The sequence below is a fragment of the Myotis nattereri genome (genome assembly GCF_964212035.1).
Source record: "Myotis nattereri genome assembly, chromosome: 11".
NCBI classification, from domain to species: domain Eukaryota; kingdom Metazoa; phylum Chordata; class Mammalia; order Chiroptera; family Vespertilionidae; genus Myotis; species Myotis nattereri.
The window spans coordinates 31,305,932-31,332,051 of NC_138086.1; the positions used below are offsets into that span (position 1 = coordinate 31,305,932).

The following is a 26,120-nucleotide window of genomic DNA, read 5'->3' on the forward strand; positions in this document are numbered from 1 at the left end:
AATGACTGAAGGTTCCCAAGTGTTACAGAGAGCACCCTCAAAGCATCACAAATCCAAGGTCAGGGCATACTTGGGGAACCCTACAGGGAAAGGTTCAGATAGCTGAGACAGGGGGTCAGGACAACGCACAGGGAAGGCAGCCAGAGCTAGTGCACTGAAATGGTAATAATCACTACCATTCATTGTGCCAGGTACCTGTCCAAGGAGTTTGCATTTCATCCTCACAGCTATGGAAGAGATTGAATTCGTTTATTCTTCCTTTTGGATTCCCAGCTCTGTTTCCTGGCCTGCCTAGCGTTTGGAGCAGCCATGTGACTGATTTCCAGGTACTGTGGAATGTGCATTGCTTCTAGTTGTGGTTCATAATATACCCTTCCACCCCCCCACTCCCATCCCATCTCCAAATCATCTCTTTCTACACAGTAGTTAGCAGAACCACAGAAAGGAAGGAACACGGGTGAATACCCACTTGGACTGTTATGCGAGTAAAGTAAACCTTTATTATGTTAAGCCACTAGGATTTGAGGGCTTAGCCCTTGTAGCAGCCAGAGTTCCCTATTGAATTCCACAAGCCCATGCCTGGTGCTGTTACTATTACCATTTTCAAATGAGGCCCTTCCAGCAAGTAACTCTCCCAAGGCCATAACCAGTAAGAGCTGGAGCCAGGATTCCAACCCAAGCCTTTCAGCCCATGTGCTTTCCTGCAAAGGTCTGTGCGGATTCAGGGAGCTAACACATAGTGGCTGACACCTGTCAGTGCTGAATAAAGGCTGTGGTTCTTGTTCCTAGTTTTTGAGTGCCCCGGGGGCTTTTACAGACATCTTTCAATCCCACCCGGCCCCCTTCTTACTGCCCTGACTACCATGTTGACCTTGACCCATCGCACCTACTGTGTGTCTCTGACAATCTCCAGGGAATAGATTTGATGCCTTTCTGCCCTCTTTTTTGTGTGTGCGATCATAGGTGTATATAGATGTTCTGCCTGCAAACGGGGGTAATGGATGTGTGTGGGTGAGTCCGCTTGCCCTGTAATAAAGTTAGGGGTCTGTCCTGCTCCAGGTTTTCATCACCAGCTTGAATGCAGCTCTTTATAGGTGTGTGAGTCAGATGGAGGATGAGTCACGTTGGGGGAATAGCTAATATGATAGAAGACAAAACCAAGACTCTAAATGTTCTCCACAGGCTGGGATGATGCGCCAAAGCCACGGAGAAATTTAATAGAGAAAAACAAGCTGCAGAATCTTAGAGGAAAAGGGCCCGAAAGGTCGGCGGCGGGAGCCTCTGATTAAATCCCGGCTGGATGGAGTTCCTCCCTCCTGACTTTTACTATTCTAGTCACACCTGTTTCTATCTGATTTTCTCTCAGTGTGTGAAGAAATTACTTAATCTATTTTGAAATCTGGTTAAATTCCCCTTAACTGGGCTAGCTTAGATTTCTACACCCCGTCAGAAGCAGACCTGTATCTCGTCCGATGTGTGATCTTTGCTTTGGAAAATGTCTAGTGAATGCACATCAGCGTTGCTTGCTATTGACTGGAACAGAGGGTCTGACGGGGACGCCGCTGTACATCTACAGTTTAACTGGCCATTCCACTTGCTTCTGTCACCGATGTAAAGGAGCCACAAGAAGGGCAAATGTGTATTCTGCTGGGAAATTAGAAGGCAGGTCTTTAGAACCAATTTACTAGTTTTCCATATGAGAGAAATGTTCATTGGTTTGATATCTGGTAATGTTGCTAAAACCTAAGGCTCTCCAAAATGTTATGGCTTTAAATGAAAAGATTTAGGGTAAACTAGTTTCACTCAAGTTTAAGGAAAAACAAAAGGTTAGATTAAGTCATGAGTAGCCAGAGGATCGATTAGAATTAAAGCAATTGTCTTAAATCAGAGTTGCTAGGATTGCTTATTAAAGTGCAGGTTCCCTGGTCCTGCCCTGGACAGGACAAGGCCTGGGAGCCTGCATCTTAGCACGGCCCTATGATAGTTCTATGCATATGTGAATCTGTGGCTTTGAAAGAAAATAGCTAGGTACTCTTATTTCCTGATAGAAATAGAAGAGTCACCATTTGGAAGAATGACCTGTTCTGTGAACATTCGTTTATGCTGATCTGGTTTTATTAAAGATTCCATTTTTACACAAAAAGTATAACTGAGAGAAAAGCATGCTATTCAATATGCTATAGAAAAAGCCTAGTGGTTTGGATTATAAACCCACTACCAAGTCATCTGCCCCCAACCACCCCCCCCCTTCATCGGTGTCAGGGTACCGAACAGCAAAGGAGTCCCTGGGGAGACATGAGTGCCCACTGCTGATGGGCCTGTGAGACCAACCTCCGGTCATAAGAAACATCACAGAGGGAATGACCAAGTCAAAATGCAAAGTCCACTTCCTCCACGATCATTGTTACTGAAGGTCAATCGTGTTTTGATATGTCCTTATCTGACCGCCTATCGTCCCTGTCTAGTGCGAACACATGCACTCATTCTATTGAGTGAGAAAGACCACTCATTCCTCATGTGTCCCTTTGCTCTGTGGCCTAGTGTTTGCCTTGGGGGGAGTTCTGGGCAGGTCTAAGATTTTCCTGGTCCTTTAAATCACCAGAACAGATTTCTTTTCATAGTGAATATTTCCAGTCCCATACAGTAATGAACACCAGCCAGAGCTTGCTCCTGACCCCCAGGCCTACCGCCTGCAGGACGGACAGGGCGGTGGCGGCTGCTCTCCTTCCTCCGCTGGCTCCTCGGCCACTTGCTAGCTGCTATTTGTGGCCCTGGTGAGGGTGGGGAGAGGGATTAGGGAAGAGATACAGTCTCTGGCTGCTGTAATGGGAGTGGTCTCTGGCCTTGGCAGAGTTTCAAAGCTGACTCTACCCTCAAGGCTTTCTTCTGTGGTTCCTCTGAGGTGCCCCACAGGTTCCTTTCCCATGAGTCAGGCTGAGTAAGCCTCCAACACTCAGGCCTTTGCCCTCACGGCTCCACCTTCTGCTGGGTCAGCTCATCCTCCCAGCTGTGCCTCTGGGCCAGGGCCCTTTGCAGTGGCTGCAGGTCATCTTCCTCCCCTCACACATGTGACCCACCAGGACACATCCCTGTTCTATAGTTGTTTGTGCAAGTGCCCATTGTTTCCAGGGTTCTCTCGCTCTCTCTTTCTCTATTTCTGCCTCAAGCCCTTTGCCTTTATATTTTTTCAGACACGTATTATGTATCAGTCCCCAATATGCCCCCAAAACATGCTAGACTCCCTGAGTGTCTCCTAGCAACTCCTGCTGATTTAAGAGGAGGGCACAACATTAAATTTCCCTCTAAAGGAATGTTTCCTCCTTGGTTCTCTGAGGCCTCCTCTCCATAGGATGGGGGTGGGTGACAGATTAACTCTGGCAACACTGGTTTCTTAGTCTCATATTGTTTCCTGCACGCGCTCTAACACCCATTAGGAAGTGGGGATTTTGACACCCATTACGTTGTTTCTACCTTTGGGGATTTCAAAGCACCAGGTGCACCCAGGTGTGCCCAGGTACAGCCCGGGACAAGTGGAGGGGCAGCTGGGATGGATGGGGGCACCCTCATCTCTTGCTGGGCAAGTGTGTTTATTCCAAACTGAGAGAGAAGCGCGAGCTTTGAGTGTCTTCAGGAGGCAAAGCCCTGCATGGCAAGCACAGGGGGCTGACCTGCTCTTTCCCTGGACGCTTCCCCCTTCTCTCTTCTGTGTCCCTGCTTCCCCTGTTCACCCATCCCCACCCCTTCAGTCCCAGCCCCGCTATCTCCCAACTTTCTGGGGGGGCGGGGGGCGCGGTTCGCTCCCCCAGTGAGCTGTGCTGCTCCACTCCTTTCCCAGGCCGTCTCCTGGGGTCTCCTCAAGGCAGCCTTTCCTGCTTCCACCCGCATTGACCTCCCCACCACCCCTTTCTCTTCAGTATTTTTGCCTTTCGCTTCTCATCCTTTCTCCAATTTATAGGTATTTATCTTCTCCATTTAGTCTTTCCTCCTCCCTTACCTTCCCTCCCTTCCTCAGTCTTTTTCTTTTTTTGAATCCCATGTTCTCAGCAACCTTCCTGGCCATGGGTAGCCTGTGACAACAGTAAAACCTGGGGGAACTGAAGAGATCCTAGAAATAGGTGCATTTAGATCACACTTCGTGGCCGTGTTAAGCAGAGCACAGGCAATGTCCGTGGTCCTTTCCTGATGACTCAGGAGGGCAGTGCTCCAGGTCAGATGTGCCTGGAAGCGTCTCACAGGTTGACTGCACTTGGGGGTCAGCATGGTTGGTTCTCAGCTTTATACATTCAGAAAACTTTATGGATTTATCCTTTTGGTTCACTGGGAGCTATCGCGGTTGCAAAGTAGAGTCACACTGTAACATTCACAAGAGATCGTGTTGCTCAAACTCGCCAAAGGTTTGCCCTCTTGCTGAAAAGAAAACTCCAAGTTTTCATCGTGGCCTACCAGGCCTGCCTGACCCGGGCCCCCACCTCTTCTCTGAGCTCATCTCTACCATCCCCCCCTCCTCCAGCAGATGGTCAGTGCCAAGCCTGGAACCCCACGGAATTGCCCCAGAGGACAGCTGTAGACTCTGCCTGAGCCATCCTGCCTCGCTGGAAGTATTCTATGTCCTCAAGGGCAGGTTCCACAAGCCATCTTCACCGGTGAGACAGAAGCCGGATAAACAGCCAGCTTCCTGACTGCTCACTAGGCGGTTCTGGGCGTTTCCATACGTTCTCGGAGGTCCCCAGCGGCATTGAGGCTCAGTTGCCCAAAGCGGTAACCCACTCATAAATGCCCCATTTATTAGCTTCCCTTCTTTCCCTCTCACACTTCCCCATTCTTTCTTGTGCGTCCTAAGACCACCTCCAGAAGAAACCACTTGCATGCAAGTTCTTACCTCAGGGAGGATGAAAACTAAGACACCGCTCTCCATTCCAGCCACACCAGCTTCCTGTTTCTAACAGCTCAGAGTCTTTACACCTTCTGTTCCCTCTGCCTGGAATAGTCGCTCTCTCCAGTCCTTCAGGTCTCTGCTCAAATATTGCCTTCTCTGGTGTACATAGAAAGTAGAAGCCCCTACCCCTATGGAATCACTCCCCATTCTCTGCTTTATTTCTCTTTTCATCACCAATGGCTACCAGGCCCTTTGCATGTTGATCTGTTTATATATTGACAGTCTCACAAGCAAAGGCTATGCTTTATGAGAAGAGGGACACAGTCCGTTCTGTTGCGTTCATGCCTATATTCCCAGCCAACATCAAATGAATGGACACAGAGGTAGACAACAGGGAGAAGAGAAAGAATATGTGTGGCTATGGTCTCATACACACAACTTGGCTTTAATGGCTTTTGTTGGTAATAGCTCAAAGTCTACAAGATGGAAATGTTAGCACCATGTGAGAAAGACCTTGGGACATATTCAATTGCCTATTTTCTGCAAAAGAATTTGAGGAAGAGAGTTAATGTCACAAATATGTCTGCTTCCTGACTTTTGTTACAAGAAGTATTTTAGATTCTAATTATAGCATGATTCACAAATTCTTTTCATTTAGAAAGTTCTATTTTTCAAAAATCTCAGACCTGTGCCACTCTGTAGCTTAGCATGCTTCTATCAGGAACAGGAAACATTCAGACACGATTTCCTTTGATAAGGGCCACCTTTCAGGTGGTGGCCACTGAGTAAGTATGACAAAAAATGTGGGAAGTAATTCCTACACCTGTCCCATCAGGTTTGAGGGTCCACCTGAGCTTGTTTCTCATCATTTCTTATATTCCTTGGCATACCATCCCCATGGATATGATCTGGGTCTCTCTTCTTTTTTATGTCCCTGCTTAGATGTCGCCTCCAAGAGAAACCTTCCCTGGGCACCATCTAGAATAGGAAGCCTCTTCCCAGTGAATCTCTTTTATATAGTGTGGCTGTGTTTTTCTTCCTGGTACTTATTACCTGTAGGCACGTATTCATGTCTTGACATTTCTTTACCATTATCTGCCATCCTAGAATGTAAGCTCCCTGAGGGTAGGACTGTGTCCGTTTTGTCACAACTCTATGGAGAGTGCCTAGCATGTAAAAAACACTCCATAAATATTTGATGGGTACAAGAAAGATTTCACAAGAAAGATTGTGAAATAAGACAGGAAGCAGGGAGCTGGGCTGCCGTGTCCTCAAGGTCAGATCACCAGCCAAGCTCAGGACCCAAGCCTTCTGACTCGCCCTGTGAGCCTCCCACCCATCCCGCTCTTTGCTTCTCCAAAGCTGTTCATCGCCTCGCTGACAGGCAGGGTCATCCAAGAAAGTAAAAGAGGAAAAGAAAAATGAGGCACAGGAGGGCAGAATGGAGAATCTAGGCTCTTTTAGCAGCCACTATTCCTTATTTCTTGCTGGAGTATTGGCACCTTTAAAAGCCTTGGCTGAAAAAAAAAAGCCTTGGCGGTCCTCCCCAACCTCCCCATTCAATCACCAACCACGGTGACTAGAAAAAAATAAAGGGGGAAGACAAATCAATGTGCTAAACCTTCCCTGGGCTCAGCGACAGTGGCCCCTGCAGCTTCCCTGTGCTGGCCACAGGACTAAGCTCTCCAGGCCTCTCCCTGAACCTGATGCCTGGAGAGGGGAGCTTGCATGTTAAAAATAGGCTCCCTCCTCCTCCTCAACCCTTTCCCAGCCTGGACTAGACAAAGGAGGAAGCCTCTGGGACTGCCCTGCTTTCCCAGCTCGGGTTCTCTGTCCCTGGTTCTCATCTGCCCTTTCGTGCTGTCTGCTCACTACCTTCTTCCCGTTCAGTCTCCACGCCCCTCCGTCCACTTAACCGGCCACTCGCCCACAGTTTCCCCGTTCACAGTTCACCTTTGATCCCCTTCTCTGTTAGGTGTGTAAGGGGTGAAAGGAAGAGGGACAATTGTTATCTGAGTGTAAATGGTGGAGTTGAGAACAGAATCATACTTTGAAAACATTAAAATGGCTTATTTTCGTTTCTTCTTTAAATCATACTGCCTTCAGTTCTCTCCCCGCAAGTCTGAGCCACGAGTTTCCTGTCCTAGGGGAGGAGAAGGTGGGTAGAACAGAGGCAACTGATTGCCTTTGAGTATCAATTCTCACTCGACCCCTTAATCAAGAGCTTGGTCTTGAAAGCTGGGCTTTGAGGAAAGAGAGGAGGGATTTCTAAATTCTAGAACTCCTCCTCTAACATAGCAAGAGCCAGGCCTGGTTGGATGGATGGGTGAGTTTTAGCAAAGGCAGGTCCCTGTCAGAGAGACCGATCCAGTGGGCAGTAGAAAGAGGGGTATGAAGAGTGAGGAGAGACCAAGCTAGGACACGAGATCAGGTAGGTTCTTGTTGCTCTTTTCTAGGAGTGGACCATTGTGTGTGTGTGTGTGTGTGTGTGTGTGTGTGTGAGTGTATGTGTGAATGTGTATGAGTGTGCTCGTGTGTGCTCGTGTGTTTGTGTGTGTAGATGGCAGACAAGGAAGAAAAACAGTAGACCAACAGATATTTCTGAGAATATTAAAGGGAAGGTTGGGCTTGTGGCATGTGCTCCTGGGTACACCATAGAGGAGGCTCCCAGCTCCCAGTTGATGTCCTACCTGCCAGGGTGAGGAAGGAGCAGTTGTAAGGCGTTGGCTGGGGAACTGGATGGAGAGACCTGAAACAGCACTTCTGACCCCCATCGCCAGCTTGGGAAAAGCAGAGGACCCAGACATTCTTACCTGGGCCAGAGAGGATGCTGGGAGTGCTTGGGCAGACTGTAGCCTGATGTGAACAGGGCTGGCCTGGTGTGAACAGACCCGGGGGTGGAACAAGGCTGACCTAGTGTGAACAAGGCTGGCCTGGTGTGAACAGGGGCTGGCCTGGTGTGAACAGGGTTGGCCTGGTGGGAACAGGGCTTGTTTGGTGGGAACAAGGCTGATCTGGTGGGACCAGGGCTGGCATGGTGTGAACAGGGATGGCCTGGTGGGAACAGGGCTGGCTTGGTGGGAAACAAGGCTGGCCTGGAAGAGGTGGAACCCTCCTCTGAGCTGGTTGTAGAGGGGCAGCTGCGGAAAGAGGGCCCCAATGGCAGATCTCAGGGACCTGACTGAGGGAGCCAGACTGGGAGCAGGTGACAGGAGGTGTGACTTCCCAGAATTCACTTGGGAGGCATTTTCAGAACAACTGCTCAGAGGAAGGCTGGGGTAACCCCCACAGGGGTTGAAGGGATCTGGGAACCATCAGTGGCTGTACCTGAAGGAAACGCAGGGCACATCTGACATCTTGCAGGGAAGGAATCCATGCCGGGGACTATGGATCTAGAGAGCACAGGACTCCCAGGGAACAGGAGCTTTGCCACCTACTTTGCTATGGGGCATTTAGACATGACTGTTCTGACACACAGTCACTGATGTCTGTCTTCTGTAACAAAGGTGTTGCTCTTTGACCCACAGATGTGGATTGTACACTTAACCTGTCCCTTGTACTCTGTGGCAGGTCACCGACTTCAGGAGTTGACTTCTTGCTCAGGGCTACACATACACTTTCATGTGGATGTGTGAAGAGTACAGGCCAAGGCTTGTGCACAGATCTCTACTAGTGAGCTATTGCTGAGCAACAAATTATCCCCAAAACTTAATGGTTTTAAACAGCAAACATCTACCATCCCACAATTCCCGTGAGTCAGGAGCCTGGGAGTGGTTTAGCTACGCTGGCTCAGGTTCACTCGTAGGCCATGTCAAGGTGTCGGCCTGGCTGCAATCTCTTGTGACGGCTTATATGGCCACTTGAAGCTCACTTGTGTGGCTGTTTGAGGCCTCAGAAGATCTGCTTCTAAACACAGCCATGTGGGCCTCTGCACAGGGCTCCCCAGGACATGAGACTGATAGCTTAAAAATATTTAATAAGGAAGAGTATCACAAGTGTGCCAATTCTGAATACCTTTTTATGGAAGCGTAACACAGATATGAAAAGTGCACAAATCTCACCTGTATGGTTCAATGAACTTTCAAAAGTGAACACAACCGTGTAACTACACAGGTCAAGAAATAGAACATGACCCAGAAGCATCCGGAAGCATCCAGAAGCCCTTGTGCTCCTCTGAGTCATCATCTCTTTTCTTCCTCCCTAAATGTAGTCACTACCTTGACATCCAGCACCAAATTTGGCTGGCTTTTTTTTTTTCTCTCCAGCTTTATTGAGGTTTAATTGACATATTTACCTGTGTTTCAGCTTTATATAAATGGAATCCTGCCATATGTATTTATTTGTGTTTGGCTTCCTGCTTAACATTCTGTTTGTGAGGTCCATTGAGCTATAGCATGTGGCTGTGACTCAATGATTTCATTGCTATAAAGGATTCCATGTGGAATATACTACAATATATAAGATATAACAATCTGCTCTACCATTGATGGTAGTTCCACCTTTGGGCCAATAAAGACCACACTTGCTCTACACATCCTTATACATGTCTTTTGAAGCACATGTGTATGCATTTCTGTTGGCCATGGTGGTAAGAAGAATGACAGTCTACAAAGATGTCTACATCCAAATCTCCAGAACCTATGAATATGTTATATTTTGTGGCAAAGAGAAAGTAAGGAAGCAATGGAAGTAAATTTGCTAATCAGCTGAATTTAAGATAAAAAGATTATCCTGGGTGATCTGGTTGGGCCCAGTGTAATCACAGGAGTCCTTAAATAGGGGAATTAGAGGAGGTCAGAGCTATACAGTGTGAGAACTCACCCCACTGTTGCTGGCTTTTGGACCATTAGCCAAGGACTGTGGGTAGCCTCTGGAAGCTGAAATGATCACATAATCACATGATCAGTGAACACAGCTTGCCTAACACCTTGATTTAGCCCAGGAGACCCATTTCAAACTTCTGAATTAAGCCACTAAGTTTGTGGTAATTTGTTAAAGCAATCAGAAATTAATGCAATGATATCCTTACCAGTAGAATCATTGGGTATGTCTGCATTCATCTTTTGGAGCTATTTCAAATAGTTTTCTAATGTGGTTGTGCCAGTTTTCTCCCACAGGAATGTGTGATGTTCCCATTTCTCCATCTTTCACAAGGGTTGGTATCATCAGCCTTTTTTAATTATAGCCATTCTGTTACAGTATCTCATTTTTATTTCAACTTGTATCTTATCTTTCATAAAGTGCTTGATCAAATCTCTTGCCACCTGGTGCCTTTTTGCCCTTATGGTAAAGGAAGAATAGAATTTAGAACATAGCTCTCTAGTTCTCTATTCATAAAACCATTCCGCATTTTCAAGTCACAAAGTTGGGATTTTCTTAAATTTATTATGAGATTTTCCCCCTTCTTATTCTTCTTTAAAAATAAAAAGGAGAAGCAGATTCTAGCCTGTATATCACAGTATGGCTATTTTAGTGAGGTTGCAACACACACACACACACACACACACACACACACAGAGTTATAAACATACATGGGTAGGGGGCATTGAAGAGAAATATGCTGTAACTATTGAAGTCACTAGCAAATATGTTTTAAAACAGTACTTGTAAATACCAATAGATTATTAGGATATTATTTATAGATTCACTAGAAGCCCCGTACACGAAATTCAGAACAGTCCCTAGGCCTGGCCTGCCATCAGGGCCATCTTCCCCAGCTGCCTGCAGCCGGCCCTGCCTCCCCTGCCGCCACCCACCCCTGGCTCCCCATTCACCATCGGGCGATCTGAGCCTGCTGGCCGGGGGGAGGGACCAAGAGGTCAGCCGTTCTGCCTGCTCACTAGCCTCGCCACCCACCCCGGTTCCCTGTTTGCCATTGGGCAATTGGAGCCTGATGGCCTGGGGAAAGGACCAAGAGGTCAGCCATTCTGCCCACTTGCTGGCCCCACACCCCACCGTGAGTTGCCCTCTGTGTGTGGGGCGACCGGCAAGGCAGGAGCCTTGACCTGGCGCCACTCGTGCCCCCCACCACCCACCCCCAGTTCCCCATTAGCCATCAGGCTATCGGAGCCTGCCGGCTGGGGAAAGTGATCAAGAGGTGATCAGTGTGCCTCATAGCGTTCTGGTCATTCCACTGTTAGGGTCAATTTGCATATTACCCTTTTATTATATACGGTAGAGGCCCAGTGCACAGGTGGGGGCCAGCCCGCCTGCCCTGATGGAGGCCCTGGATTGGGGTAGGGGTCCCCGCTGGGGGCCAGGGCCAGCTGGGGCGAGGGGCTGTGGGTGGTTTGAGGCCGGCCCCACTCCCAATTAGGGTGGGGGTCCCCGCTGGGGGGCAGGGCTGGCCGGGACGAGGGGCCATGGTTGTTCTGGTCTCTGGTTGCTCTGGTCGTTCCACTGTTTTGGTCACTGGGCTCTTATTATATAGGATAATCTGTGCATGAGGAGGCTATTTTACTCAGGGATTCTGTAGCGAGTATGTTAGGACAGGCCTGGGTTTTGAATGTTGGGATTGAAATTATTTTCTTTAGCTGATATAACTTCCCAAATCATACAGTCAGTGACTCATACAATCCATTCCAGAATGCTCTGCTACTTGTTAGGAGAGTTTTATTTAATTTAAGCATTTTCATTATTGTGGGTTTTTATTGTGCACCGTTCAGTTCTGAGTCTTGGGCAATTGTTATAATAAGGTTACTAGTCAAGACTGCAGATAAAGAACAGCAATTCAATAATTAAAAGGCAACCAAGAGTGCAATCTGTTGAGTAGCAGAAAAATAAGACGTAAAAGTGCATGAAGATGGGCTAAAAGCCAAAAGTATTAATGCAAAATAGCATTATTTCCCATGGCGAACCAGGACGTGTTGGGGCTCCTGTGTTACCAAGGGGATTTTGTGAACTTATCAGACCAACAGCGTTGGGGAAGACAATCCTGATTTTCATCTTCCCCCGATCCTTAGATTATCTCCTCTCAGAATTCCCATTTCAATACTTTCAGGGTTTTATTAAAACAGGTGCTATTTCTTCATATTTTTATTAATTCCTTCCCTTATCTACTACCATCCATACCTTCCGCATGACTTTCCATGCTCAGAAACAGGAAGTCTTTCCCTTTTTCGCTTGTTCATCTCTGCTTCCATTCCCCCTAGTTCAAGTGACAATTCCCCACTCGGCCTTCCATGGACTCCTGGTCTGTCTATACCCATCCTTGCCCCACACCACAGCCTGGGGGGGTCTTCTTATACAAATCTGAGCCTCCTGTTCCTCCCAACTCCTCAAAGTGGCCTGAAATGTCCTGCCTGCTCTGGCTCTGCCCTGCCCCACTAGCCTCTTCCAGAACTCTCTCCCTCTTATTCTCTGGGATCACCTTTCCGATCCTAAAACACACTGTGCTCCTTTCTTTTCTACAGACTTCCAACCCCTTCTGCCTGACTAAGCCAGCATCCTTCAGTCTCAGCCTGAACATTGCTTCTTTAGATAAGCCCTTCAAGTAATTCCACCCTAGGGCAGGTCATGTTACTTTGTTCTCAGCAACCTTTATTTCTCCTTCCTAGTACTTAGCACACCTGTGAAATTTTAATTGTATAACTCATCTATCCCTTTAACCTTATTGAGTGTCTACTGCAGTGGTTCTCAACCTTCCTAATTCTGCGACCCTTTAATACAGTTCCTCATGTTGTGGTGACCCCCAACCATAAAATTATTTTCGTTGCTACTTCATAACTGTAATTTTGCTACTGTTATGAAACATAATGTAAATATCTGATATGCAGGATGTATTTAAGCGACCCCTGTGAAAGGGTCGTTCCACCCCCAAAGGGGTCGCGACCCACAGGTTGAGAACCGCTGGTCTACTGTGTGCCTGTATTAGATTGCTAGGGCCCCCCTAGCAAAATGCCACAGCCTTAAATAACAGAAATGTTTCTTCTCAGTGTTTTGGAGGCTGGAAGTTAGAAATTAAAGTGCTGGCAGGTTTGGTTTCCTTTGAGGCCTCTCTTCTCCTGAGTTTTCAGATGGCTGCCATCTTGCTAGTCCTCACATGGCCTTTGCTCTGTGTGCATACATATCTCTGTCCTAATCTCCTCTTCTTATAAGAACCCGAGTCATATTAGATTAGTGCTCCATCCTTATGGCCTCGTTTAATCTTAATTGCCTCTTTAACGGCTTGTAATGGGCTGAATATTTGTGTCCCCCTCAAAATTCACATGTTGAAATCTAATCCTCAATGTGATGGTATTTGGAGGTGGATGTGGCTGCACGACCAAGGGTGATCCCGAGTGGGGGGGTGAAAGGAAAAGTAAAAGACAGACAAGAGAATAATAGCTGGGTCTCGGTGGGATGCTGCCTCTGTGATGAGGAGACAACGACAGCGCCCACAAGCCGTGTCTTTATTTTATAGCAGATGCCACGAGGCAAAGTAGGGGCGTGATCACGTTGTTTACAGCATTCTTGTGAGTTCCAACCGCACTCAACTACATGCACCTGAGCTCTAGCACAAGGCACGTGGGGTTACGTGTTTGGACCACAGGTTCAAGCTTACAGCCACAGCCGTTGGTTATAATTGTGCTGGGGGGCCCTGCCCTCCAGCTGGGACTTGCACATGGCAATGAGAGGACCCTGTCCTTTCATTAGTCCGAGGCTTGAACCTGGCCAAAACACTGTACCTGCGCCCCACAGGTGGAGCCTTTGGGAGGTGATTAGTCATGAGGGTGGAGGCCTCACAAATGAGATTAGTGAGGGTACCATTCTAAGAAGAGACCAGAGAGCTGGCTCATTCTCTTCCTGCCACGTGAGGACACAGTGAGAAGTCAGCAGTCTGCAGCCCAAAAGAGGGTTCTCACCAGAACCCAGTCTTGCTGCACTCTGATCTCACACTTACAGCCTCCAAATTTCGAGAAATCAATTCATGTTGTTTAAAAACTACCCAGTTTATGGCATTTTGTTATAGCAACCTGAGCTAAGACAAAGTCCGGTCTCCACATACAGTCACATGGGGGTTAGGATTTCAACGTGTGAATTTTGGGAGAAACAATTCAGTCCATAACCATGCTCACCACTGAATACTAGTATATGTTAAAGAATAACACAGACAGGGCCCCTGTCCATATGGAGCTTATAATCTGGGTGAGGTGGGGGAGTAAGTGGGGCTGACAATAAACAGGGAAACTAATGAATGACTATATAATTACAAATTATAAGAAGTTCTCAAAAGGGGAAAATGGGGTGCAATGAGAGAAAAGTGTGGAGCACCTCTATAGACTCAGGAGTTAGGGAAGGCCTCTTGGAGATGTTTTTCAGTTATGCCCTAAGGCTAAGAGGAAGCTAGCCATGTAAACCCTCCACATTACTGCTGTTCCCTCGGCCAGAGGCGGGCAATTAGGTGGGAAAGAGTGTGCATGTTTGGGAAGAATGTAGGAAGCCGGGATGGTTGGAATGCAGTGAGTGATGGGGAGAAAAACAAACATAAGGCAAAGTTGGAGAGATAGGTCAGGGCTAGATTTCACAGGGCCTTGTGACCCTGGTGAGGACTTAGGAGACTATTTTTAGGACATTGGGAAGATTTTTAAAGATTTTCAGCAAAGTAGCTGTGACACCACTGCTATTATTTGGGGAATGGACGGTGTGGAGGCAAATGAGAAAGCAGGGTTTGCAGTTAGGTTATTTCCAGTGAACTCCATGGGGAATGATAATGGTTGGGATTAGCAAGGTGGCAATGGACATAGAAGAGGAACTGGTTAGAGAGGAAATCCAAGTTCAGATTTGGACATTTTTGTTTGAGATGCTTGTGATATATTCAAGCAGATGGGTCCAGTGGTCAGTTATACCAGTGGGGAAAAAGGTGGGGTGCAGGCTGGAGAGATAAGAGAGTCTCATCTGACTTCAGGGGCAAGTTGTAAAGTCAGTGTATAAGGCCAAAGCAGACACAATTTGAAATTACCTTTGAAAACTCTAGTATCTCATGCACCTGAACCTTTGGGAGCTCAAAACTAGGGTTTCCTTCTTTTTCTTTTTGTATTGTGGCCACTCCCATCTCCCCTGCCCCACACAATACCTTCTCTGGGTTAATGGACACCCAAGCCTGGTTTGTGGAAATGGGGAAAATGGGAAAAGATTTTTTTCTTTGCCAAGTGGGTAGAGTGAAATCACTGTTCACATAAATACAGCTTTCATGTATAAACCAGAGAATCATTAGCAAACAGAAGGTTTTTATTCATTTTTTTAATTTAATTTAATTTGTGGTTACTCCTCACCTGAAGATATTTTTCCATTGAATTTTAGAGAGAGTGGAAGTGAGGGGGAGAGACAGAGAGAGAGAGAAACATCAACTAGTTGCCTCCAGTGCATGCTCCAACCAGGGCAGGAGTTAAGCCTACAACTGAGGTACGTGCCCTTGACTGGAATTGAATCTGAGATCCTTTAATCCGAGGGCCTTTGCTCTATCCCCTGAGCCAAGCCGGCTAGGGCAACAGGTGGTTTTTAAATTCGTGGAAACGGGTCAGGTCACTTAGGAGGAGAGGGAAGCAAAATGAAGGCTGTGTTAGCTTCCTAAGGCTGCCATGACCAAGCGTCACACACTGGTGGGTTCAAATAACAGAAATGTGTTATTTCATGGTTCTGGAAGCTGGAAAGCAGCACTCAAGGTGTCAGCGGGTCCATGCGCCCTCTGAAACCTGCAGGGCAGAACCCTTCCTTGCCTCTTCTAGCTCCTGGTGTTTTCTGGCAATCCTGGGCGTTCCTGGGCTTGTAGATGCATCACTCCAACCTCTGCCTCTGTTGTCCCAGGCCTCCTCCTCTCAGGTGGCCCTGTCTTCACGTGGCACTCTTTCCGGTGTGTCTTTCTTCTTTTAAGAACGCCAGTCATAGTGAGCGACAGTCTGTCCTATTCCAATATGACCTCGTCTTAACTAATTAGAACTTAAAGATCCTATTTCCAAATTAGCCCACAATCTGAGGTGTTGGGGGTCAGGACTTCAGCATGTCTTCTGGAGCACACAGATGTATAACAACATATGTCCGCTGTTAGAGTATCACACAGAATGGTTTCACTGCCCCCAGAATCCTCTGTGTTCCACCTATTTATCTTCTCCCTCCTCCCAACCCCTGGCAACTACTGATCTTTTAACTGTTTCCATAGCTTTGCTTTTTCCAGGTGTCATACAGTTGGAATCTAGTATATAGACTGGCTTCTGTCACTTAGTAATATGCTTTTTAAAGTTTCTCCATGTTATTTCATTGACAGCTCATTTTTAATTGTTGAAAAATATTCCATCATAGTGTACTCCCAACAGACTTTTTAACATTAAAAAATGAAAGACCAAAAACTATATCATATTAGTTAAATAGCAAGAGCTGAATTAAAAAGAAAAAGCTGTTAGGGCAGCTTGCTTGGGGGAAGGGATTAGGCAGAGAAGTTACATGCCCAGTTCTATTGATGGCGTGTCTCAGGGGAGAGAGGGATTATGGGCTGTTGTAAATATAACAACCCCAGTATTTCCGTTCTGATTCCTCCTGGAAACACAGCTCAGCTGCCAGCAACTTGGTCCCCTGAGTGTAGGGCCTGAGCAGCCACCCTGAGGCACGGTAACCAGGCCTGATACTGACGGCAGACTAAGAAAAAAATGCTGAAGTCCAGTACCTCTCAAACCACATCACTTTTTCCTGTTTACCTGACACTTAAGATATGCAATAAATGCTTGAATGAACGGTTGAAGAAACACACGATAGGCCCCAGGTTTGGGGACTGAGCGAAGGTGCAGGGAGAGAAAGATCCACTCATTAAGGAATCTTGTGATAAGACCCGGAGATACTATTGCTGAACCCACGACCCGTTTACAAACTGCTGAGCACTGAGGAGAGACTGTTTGCATTAGATTCAAGCCAAGACATCCCCAAGATCCCTGACAATGAAGGACATAACCGCCTATAGCCAGCCAGTAGACCAGAGGGAAATAGCTTTGTGTGTTTATCCCCAATTCTCCTGCTACGGCCGGATCTTCAGCGCCATCTAGTGGTGCGCTATTCAGGGTGGCTGCGCTACCAACGCAAGGAACCAGGGTTTCATGCCCTGGTTTCAAACGACCAAGGATTAGAGCCTTCCTCTTAAGGTTCAAGATAAGAGACCCCGTGGAAATCATGAACACATCAAGAGCTTTAGAATTAACTCCAGAGAATTTTAAGCCATAGAACTTAATCTGAGCAATTATAGGCACAATTAATAGCAGGATTTAGTATTTATGCTTATCGTTTTTGCAGTTTGGGATACTGAACAATTTTGGACAAAGAGGCCAACCAAGATAGAAAGTAAATCTGTGCAAAGGAAATGTAGAACTGAGAAGTGGAATAGAGAATCTGATCCAGCTCCTACGCCCAGGCAGAGGAAAAGTCATTTCCATTTCTCAATTACAGCAACTTAGACTCCATTAAATGCCCAAGGTCAAATGTGCAGAGAGTGAGGCAAGAACCTGACTGGGTGCAGTGTTACTTTCTTTTGTTATGCTGCTTCCAAGTGCTCCTTTCTTTTGATATTTGCCTTGTTTTTGCTACAATTGCATTGATATTCTCCTACCAGTGGGTCAGTCATCTTTATTCTATTCTATACTCACAAACTGTCCTTCTAAAGGCTTGGGTCACCCCCTCCCTCATTCACTGGATGGCAGCTTATTACACTTGTTATACATAAAATATATATAATGTCAATTCATATTCCCTTCATCTGTTATGGACTTTTAGGTTCATGTCTGTATGTAACATTTTAAATATAATTAATACAATTCACAATGGACTTTTAAACACTGCACTTTTATTTTTAAGAGCATATGGTTTGGACCTCGCTGGTTTGGCTCAGTGGATAGAGCACTGGCCCATGGACTATAGGGCCCCGGGTTCGATTCTAGTCAAGGGCACATACCTCGGTTGCAGGCTCAATCCTGGCCCTAGTGGGGGCACATGTGAGAGGCAACCAACCCATGTGTCTCTCTCTCACTGATGTTTCTCTCTCTTGGTCCCTCCGCCTCCCTTCCACTCTCTCTAAAAATCAAAGGAAAAATATCCTTGGTTGAGTACTAACAATAAGTAAATAAATAGGAAAAAAAGAAAGAAAGGAAAAAAGAGCATGTGTTTTGGAGTTAAACAGAGAACTTTATATGTATTTGGCATTAATTACTAAGTAGGTGATTTTACAGCCAATAACCTATTTAATTTTCTTGATGAGCCCTTTAGGTAAGAGAATTATCTTTATATTGATGAAGAAAACAGAGATTCAGACATTTTAAATAACCACTACTAATGATGTAATAACTGAAAAGAAGACCTGGAAATTAAACCTGGGTGTCCTGTCTCAAAGTTTGGTAGTATTTCTACCACAACTCTCAATTCCACAAGACTTGAAGTCAGGAAAGTCTAAGTTTTATTCCCAACTTAACAAATACATGAAACACTGTATCCTATATCATTCTTTGGGAAATCTGTATGTTCATTTACATATCAAAGTTTCTATCTACACTAATAAAAGAGAAAAATGGTAATTGGCGTATGGCGATACCGTTTTCATTGGCTGATCAGGGCTATATGCAAATTAACTGCCAACTAAGATTGGCAGTTAACTGCCAACAAGATGGCGGCTAATTTGCATATGTAGGCACAATGCAGGGAGGCGAAAGGGAAAGCAGGAAGAAGCCCCCTGCCACTGACAGTGATCTGAAACCCAGGGGGGAGCTAAGAGCTGGGGGGCAGGGCAAAGGCGGCCCTGGGGCCGCCTTTGCCTTGCCCCCCAGCCATGATGGGAGAATCAGGCGCCTTTGCCGCCCTGGCCAGTGATAGCAGGAAGTAGGGGTGGAGCCAGCGATGGGAGCTGGGCAAGGTCGAAGCTGGCAGTCCCAGGAGCTAGGGGTCCCTTGCCTGGGCCTAAAGCGAAGCCCACGATCGCGGCGCCCCCCGCTGCCACTGCAGGTCCCCGCTGCCCGGGCCAGACGCCTAGGCCAGAGGCGTTAGGCCTTGGCAGGGGCGGAGCCTGCAACCACGGGGAGCTGGGGGTCCCCTGCCCAGGCCTGACACCTCTGCCGGAGGCCTCAGGCCTGGTCAAGGGGCCGATCCGGTGATTGGTGATCGGAGGTGATGAGGGTCAACTCCTCTGGCTGAGGCATCAGGCCTGGGTGGGGGGCGGAGCCAGGGATTGGGGGGATATGATGGTCCCCTTGCCCAGGCCTGAAGCCTGGGTCAGAGGCATCAGGCTTGGGCGGGGGGTGGAGCAAGCGATCAGAGGGAGATGGGGGTCCCCTGCCCAGGCATGATTCCTGGGCCAGAGGCCTCAGGCCTGGGCGGGGGCCAGAGCCAGTGATCGGGGGGAGATGGGGGTCATCTGTCCAAGCCTGACACCTCTGGCGGAGGAGTCAGGCCTGGGCAAGGGGCTGATCAGACGATCGGAGGGTGATGGGGGTCAACGCCTGAGGGCTCCCAGTATGTGAGAGGGGGCAGGCTGGGCTGAGGGACACTCTCCCCCCACACACACACCCAGTGCACGAATTTCGTGCACCGGGCCCCTAGTTGAATTATAATGTAAAGACACATGTTTAGCCTAGTCATTCCGATGCTCACGGAATTATTGGGTTTTTGTTGTTGTTTGGTTTGTATTAACTTTGCTCTGAAATAGTACTCTATAAACACACCATGAGAAATGCTTGTGGAGATAATATACTGGAGAATCTGACTGGAGAGATAGTTGTGAACTGTAAAAGGACTCAATATTTTAAAATCATCATTGGGTATACTTGCCAAAAAGAGCTCAGAGCATAATTTTGAAATTCTTGTTTGTAAACTTCCCTGTTCAAGAAAGAATTAAGGTAGGAGAGCAGGATTTCAGTGGCACAGTGATTATCTCCAGGGTTCTTCATGAAAATTACAAATGTATCTATGGTAGAGTATCCTCTCACTTTCTATCTCTGCCAACTCTCACCTTTTCTTGGTTGCTAGTCACTCTGGTGGCCCATCTTAACCTGTCCATCTCTGTGTGCCCTAGGTTTAACATCACCTCTGACACCTATTCTGAACTATGGTCACCTGGAACCTTGTGGCCACTGAGGGCAAGAGACTTTTACTGCCCACTACCCCAAAGACATCATGTTGGCTGGGCCACTCCATTAGTGCCATCACAGTGAAGGAGGGCACTGTGCCCTGCACCCTCCACCAGAAGAGACACATGTTGGAGGCAACAGCTATGACATTTGTGTGTGCTGCAGAGTCCCATTGCACAGGTGAATGAAAAGCCATCAGGTTTGAGTGAACTCAGAGCATGAGAGGGCTCCTCTGCTGATCTGGCACCATTGACTTTGTCCTTCAGCCTTGAAGACCTAGCAGATCTAATCATTCTCCCAGGGTCTGGGGGAGAGATCAGGGTGTTGAATGAAGCGTACAGCAAGACCCATGAAGGATTCACAGTTTGGTTTTATTTTGCATGCCTGTCATACTTTGCCAAAGCCACCATCTGGGGACTTAGCAGGGACCTTATAAATGGTCATGGTATCTTGTACAGCATTGCTCCTAACCAAAGAGCCCAAGTAAGATAATGGGCTACAGCCCATTGAGAGTCACTGGTCTCATTATGTAGCCAACACCCAGAAGCAGCTGGCCTTATAAACAGTAGAATGGCTTATTAAACTTCAGGTATGCCTCCCGCTGGTTAGGTAAACACTCTCAATATGGAGTGCTGCCTGGTAGGTTGAGAATATTCTTTGAACCAGCGTGATACATGATAACTATTCATTCTTTAGCCAGAATACATGAGTCAGGAAATAAAGTAGTAGAAGTAGGGATGGTGCAGCTCCCAGATACCCAGTGACAATGACCTCCTTCTAAAATGTTTGCTTCATGTCTCCCTTGTATAGAAAATGTAATACCCAATAAAGAAATGCTGGCACCAGGAGAATCATATTCTCACTGAATTTGAAGCTAGACTATCAGCTGGGTATTGCCTCCATTGACCTCACTGGGTAAAGGTAAAACTCAGGGTTATGCTTTTAGCCAATGTCTCTGACACATCTTTTGCATCAGTTAATGTCTACCGACCCATTTGTCTCTTGTTCAGGCACCAGTGTGGCAGCCAGCTTTGCATGTGCTCTAACTTTGGAGAGGCACAACCAGATGGCACCCATCTTAATGCTCTTGCCTTCTATCCCTGGGTATCTTATTCCTTTTAACTCTCTTATAGTTTGCCTCTCTGATGAATGAAATGAAAAAAAAAAGAGCTAGGTAAATGGAGAGATACTCCATGTGCTGGATAGGAAGACTCAATATTATCAAGAAGTCATTTCTCCCCAATATGATATATATGCAATCTCCATAGAAATCCCAGAAAGTTCATTTATGGATTTTGATTCTGACGTGTATATGGAGAGGCAAAGGACCCAGAATAGCCAACACATTATTGAAAGAGAAGAACAAAGTTGGAGGACTGATGCTACCTGCTTCCTTAAGACTTACTGTGAAGTTACAGTAATGAAGACAGTGATATTGGCAAAGGGACATACAATAGATCAATGGAACAAAATAGAGAGCCCAGAAATTGACACCCCCCCCCCCAAATATAGTCAACTGATCTTTGACAAAGGAGCAAAGTATCACAATGGATAAAGGAGAGTCTCTTCAACAAGTGGTGCTGGAACAACTGGACATCCACATGCAAAAAAAAAAAAAAAAAAAAGGAATCTAGAGACAACCTTACACTTTTCACAAAAATGAATTACAAATGGATCACAGACCTAAATGTAAAATGAAAAACCATAAAACTCCTACAAGATAGAATAGGAGAAAAACCTACGTCACCTTGGGTATAGTGATGCTTTTTAGACACAACCAGACACGATTCATGAAAGAAAAATTGATAAACTGGTCTTCATTAAAATGAAAAACTTCTGCTTTGTGAAAGACAGTATCAAGAGACTTAGAAGCCAAACCATAGACTGGGAGGAAATATTTGCAAAAGACACATCTAGTAAGGGACTGCCATCCAAAATATACAAAGTATTTTTAAAATCCAATGATAAGAAAGCAAACAACCTGATTAGAAAATAGGACAAAAACTTTAAGAGACACCTCACCCCTCAACAACAACCAATATATATATATATATATATATATATATATATATATATATATATATATATACATACACACACACACACACACACACACACACACAGTTGGCAAATAAGCATATGAAAATCTACGAGATTCGAGCAGGAAATGCAAATTAAAATAATGAGGTACCACCTATTAGAATGGCCAAAATCTAGAACAGTGACAGCACCCAATGCTGGTGAGGATGTGGAACAACAGGGATCCTCATTCATTGCTGGTGGGAATGCAAAAGGGTCCAGCCCCTTTGGGAGACAATTGGTGATTTTTTAAGAAACTAAACGTACTCTTACCATAAGATCCAGCCATCATGCTTTTTGGTATTTTACCCACAGGAGGGGAACACTTATGTCCACACAGAGACTTGCACGTGGATGTACACACACACACACACACACACACACACACACTACCAAAACTTGGTGACAACCAAAATGTCCCTCGCTAGGTGAGTGGACAAACAAATGGAGCACGCCCGAACCACAGGATGTTGCTCAGTGTTCACATGAAAAATGCGCTGTGGAGCCACGAAAAGGCATGGGAGGGACTTAAATGCATATTACAGAGGGAAATGAGCCAATCTGCAAAGGCTGCGTACTGTGTGATTCCAATTATAAGACATTCTGGAAAACATAAAACCATGGAGACCATAAAAAGATCAGCAGTTGCTGCGGTGGGGCGAGGAGAGGTAAACAGGCAGAGCACGGAGGGTTTTTAGGGCAGCGTCATTCACTCTGTATGATGTTATAAAGATGGGTGTACAGCATTATCCTTTTGTCTAAACTCATAGAATGTACAAGATAAAGAGTGAATCCTAAGGTAAACTATGGATTTGGGGTGATTATAATGTGTTGATATAGGCTTATCCTTGGGGTAGGGGGAAGGGGGGAGAGAGAGAGAGAGAAAGAGAGAGAGAGAGAGCCTCCAGTGAGTGATGTTGATAATGGGAGGCTATGCAAGTGCAGGGGCAGGGGGATATATGGGAAATCTCTGTACCTTCTTCTCAATTTGTTATAAACCTAAAACTGCTCTGAAAATAAGGTCTTAAAAAGCTAGTTAAGTTTGTTATAGATAGAATTTCCACCTTCTTGTTTCAGGATATTTAGAAGTTGGGTTACTCTGGCAGTCTGTGTTTTTCAAAAACAATACTGGAGACTGCTTAATACAATCAACATGGATCCAATCTTTGTCCCTTTCCACTCCTACATTAAACAGGCAGTTGGAAAGTGCCAGCCAGGGCCCAGATGTCATCAGGGGGAGTAGGTGGCAACAGATGACAAGGGGACACATTAACAAAAGAAGTGACATTCAGGAAAAGGCAGAGCCCATGTAAATCATGCATGAGAATGGGCATTACAGAGGGTTCTTGTAAGATCCCATGCCATACTCTGGAAGACATTCCCTCTCCTAGGACCCACTGGTTTCTTGAAAGGTCTCATTTACATGTTTCCAATCTGACAGCAGTAGATGCAGTGGGTATTAAAGGTTACAATAAGGAAGAGATTTGAAGCATAAATACCATAAGAACACCATTTCATACTTTTTCTTAAAGGGAAACAAAGTAGGCTAAAAAAGGATCTGTGTGCATAAAATGAGTAAATAAACCAACATGAATGTTATAAGAATTTGTAGATAGTTTTCTGTGATAGAAGTTCTGACTGAGGAGGATCCACTCTCACAAGTAGGATCCATTTACTACATATAAGGCTATTCAAGGTGATATGAGTGTTATATCACTTTTTCTGAACCTTTACCTCTGTTTTATTGTTAATAAATCTGTAGAATATGAGTATGGCACAGGCCCAGGGAAATAGTTGGAGAATAATTTTAGAAACAAGAAAAGTTTAAGCATGCCATTGATGTCAGTTACTGTAGCTCCTTTCTGCCATCTATTTTTATCTGTTTTGTTCCTTTCAAACTACATCTTTTTTTTTTTTTAAAGCACTGTCCTCACTGTGTCTCCTATCCATTAATAGCTTGTGGCTTGTAGTTTATCAAGTCGGTGCTCTCAACTTCAAGGATCAGAAATCCCTGACTTTGACTGGTTTAACAATAAGGAATTTCATTATTTCACATAATAGGATGTCTAGAGTTTGAGCAAGCTCTAGGCATAGAGGAACCATCTGGCCCAATGATGTCATCAGGGACCTAGGTTCTTTTCATCTTTTCCCTCCCATCCTCTGTGGGCTTTGCCCCAGGCTGACTCCCTTCATGGCTCAACTATGGTTGTAGCAGTTTCAGGTATTTCCACACCTGTGATCCTAGCTAAGGGAAAATGTGGGACCATCTCTCTTTTAAACAGCTTTTGAGCCATAATTCACATAATTTTCTCATTTAAAGTTCCTAATTTAGTGCTTTTAGTATATCCATGGAGGGGTGCAACCATCACCACAACCAATTTTAGGACTTTCACCACTCCAAATCACAACTACATTTCTTGGTTTATGGTCCCTTCATCTTCAAAGCCAGCAGATACCATCATTTTTCTTTCTCTCCTCTCTCTTTTTCTTTCTCCTTCTCTCTCTTTCTCTCATCTATCTCATCTGTGGCCTCTTTCTCATAAGGACACCTGTAATTACATTGGGTCCACCTGAATAATCCACGATAAACTTCTCATCGCAAGAGCCTAAACTTAATCACACCTGTATGGCATTTACAGGTTTCAGGGATTCAGACGGACATCTCTGTATGTGTGTGTGTGTGCGGGGGTGGTGGTGGGGGGGTGTCATTCTGTGTAACATAGTGTTCAGTGTTCAGAATTAATACCTGTTAAAAAGGGCGGGCGGGAAGCAGGACTGGGCAGAGGGAGAAGCTGAGCTGTTATGCAGCCTGTAAACGGGAAACCAGGTTGCAAGCCCTGTAAGGGCAGGACCCCGAGGGGTGCTGTACTTGAGTGCATGCTGGTGCCCCGCAGGAACACACTTAGCAAGTGTTGAGTTGGCAGAATGATGAAATGAAGGAGGAAGGAAAGAAGCCTGGACTGAACGGGTTGGTCTCCACACCAACTGGGGTTGGGGGTGGGGAGAGGAACGGAGAATTAGAACTGCTGGTTTATCTGTAGCTTTCTTGTTTTCTGGAATCTTTCACTATATTGTGGCCAAAGAGACGTGTAAAATGTAAACCAGATCACATCGCTCCTTGGTCTGAATCCTCTCAATGCCTTCCCATCCCATTTGGTATGATGTCCGAACCCCTTACCACCATGGCCTGTCTTGCCCACCTCTCCAGCTCTTCCTACCCTTTACCCCTAGTTCCCTTGGCTTCACCCACTTTGACCGCTGACCTGCCAAATGCCCCAGGCTTTAGAGTTTTGCACTGGCTGTTCCCTCCCCTCTGGCTCTCTGTTCCCCTGGATCTTTGTTTGACCTGCTTCTTCTCACCTTTCAGGCCTCAGATTAATTACCCCTCACTCAGAAAGGCCTAACTTTGCCTAATTTAAAATAGCTCTCCACCACCCCGCTCCCTTTATAGCACCTGGTTCAGTTTCTTTGCGGCCCTTATCACTATCCCACATTGCCCTGTTCATTGAGTTATTTCCTTGTCGTATCAGGTCCTAAAATAGTGTTTGCCTTGGAAGGCTTTCCATAAAATATTGTTGAGCGATGGATGGATGGATGGATGGATGGATGGATGGATGGATGGATGGATGGATGGATGGCAGGATGGATGGATGAATAAATAAGTGAATGAAAAATGAAGGTAGCCCCCAGGTGGCGGCCTGTGCACTTCGCACTCCTTACGTGTCAGGATCCCGGGCCGGAACCCGAGGGCGTCGGCAGCGGTTTCCCTCAAATGAGCGGAGGGATCTGGAGGGAGCACACAGGAAGGCCGGCGCAGAGCGGACCGGCGGCGGTGAGTACAGCGGGACGCGCGGGCGGAGCGCGGGCCCTGCGACTAGGCGTGAGCGGAGCCCGGGCGGCGGGTCGGAGTCGCGCTCGGCCGTGGGGACCCGGCGTCGGGGCCGCGGGTGCGGCGGCGCCCCGAAGGCCCAGCGCCAGTGTCGGGGGGAGGGCCCCGCGCGGACGGCGGGGTCCCCGGTGGTCCCTGCGGGAGTCCGCCGGCCGGGGTTGTGGTCCCAGGGCTGTCGCTGGCTAGTGTGACCCTTCCTCGCTGT

The 26,120-nt window shown here is 46.5% G+C and overlaps 1 protein-coding gene across 4 annotated transcripts in view; it reads left to right on the top strand.

The window, feature by feature from the left end:
* The first annotated feature begins 275 nt into the window (after window positions 1–275).
* AGK (acylglycerol kinase) overlaps window positions 276–26,120 on the top strand; it is a 99,823-nt gene continuing 73,978 nt past the window's right edge. For 2 of the 4 annotated variants that reach the window (XM_081102487.1, XM_081102488.1), the window contains exons 1-2: window positions 276–326; window positions 25,754–25,858. In XM_081102487.1, coding sequence (XP_080958613.1) covers window positions 25,799–25,858 — 60 coding nt within the window. In that variant the 5' untranslated portion in view covers window positions 276–326; window positions 25,754–25,798. Of the gene's footprint in view, window positions 327–25,753; window positions 25,907–26,120 lie in introns of those variants that run through there. The other 2 variants (XM_081102489.1, XM_081102490.1) reach the window with 2 other exon arrangements.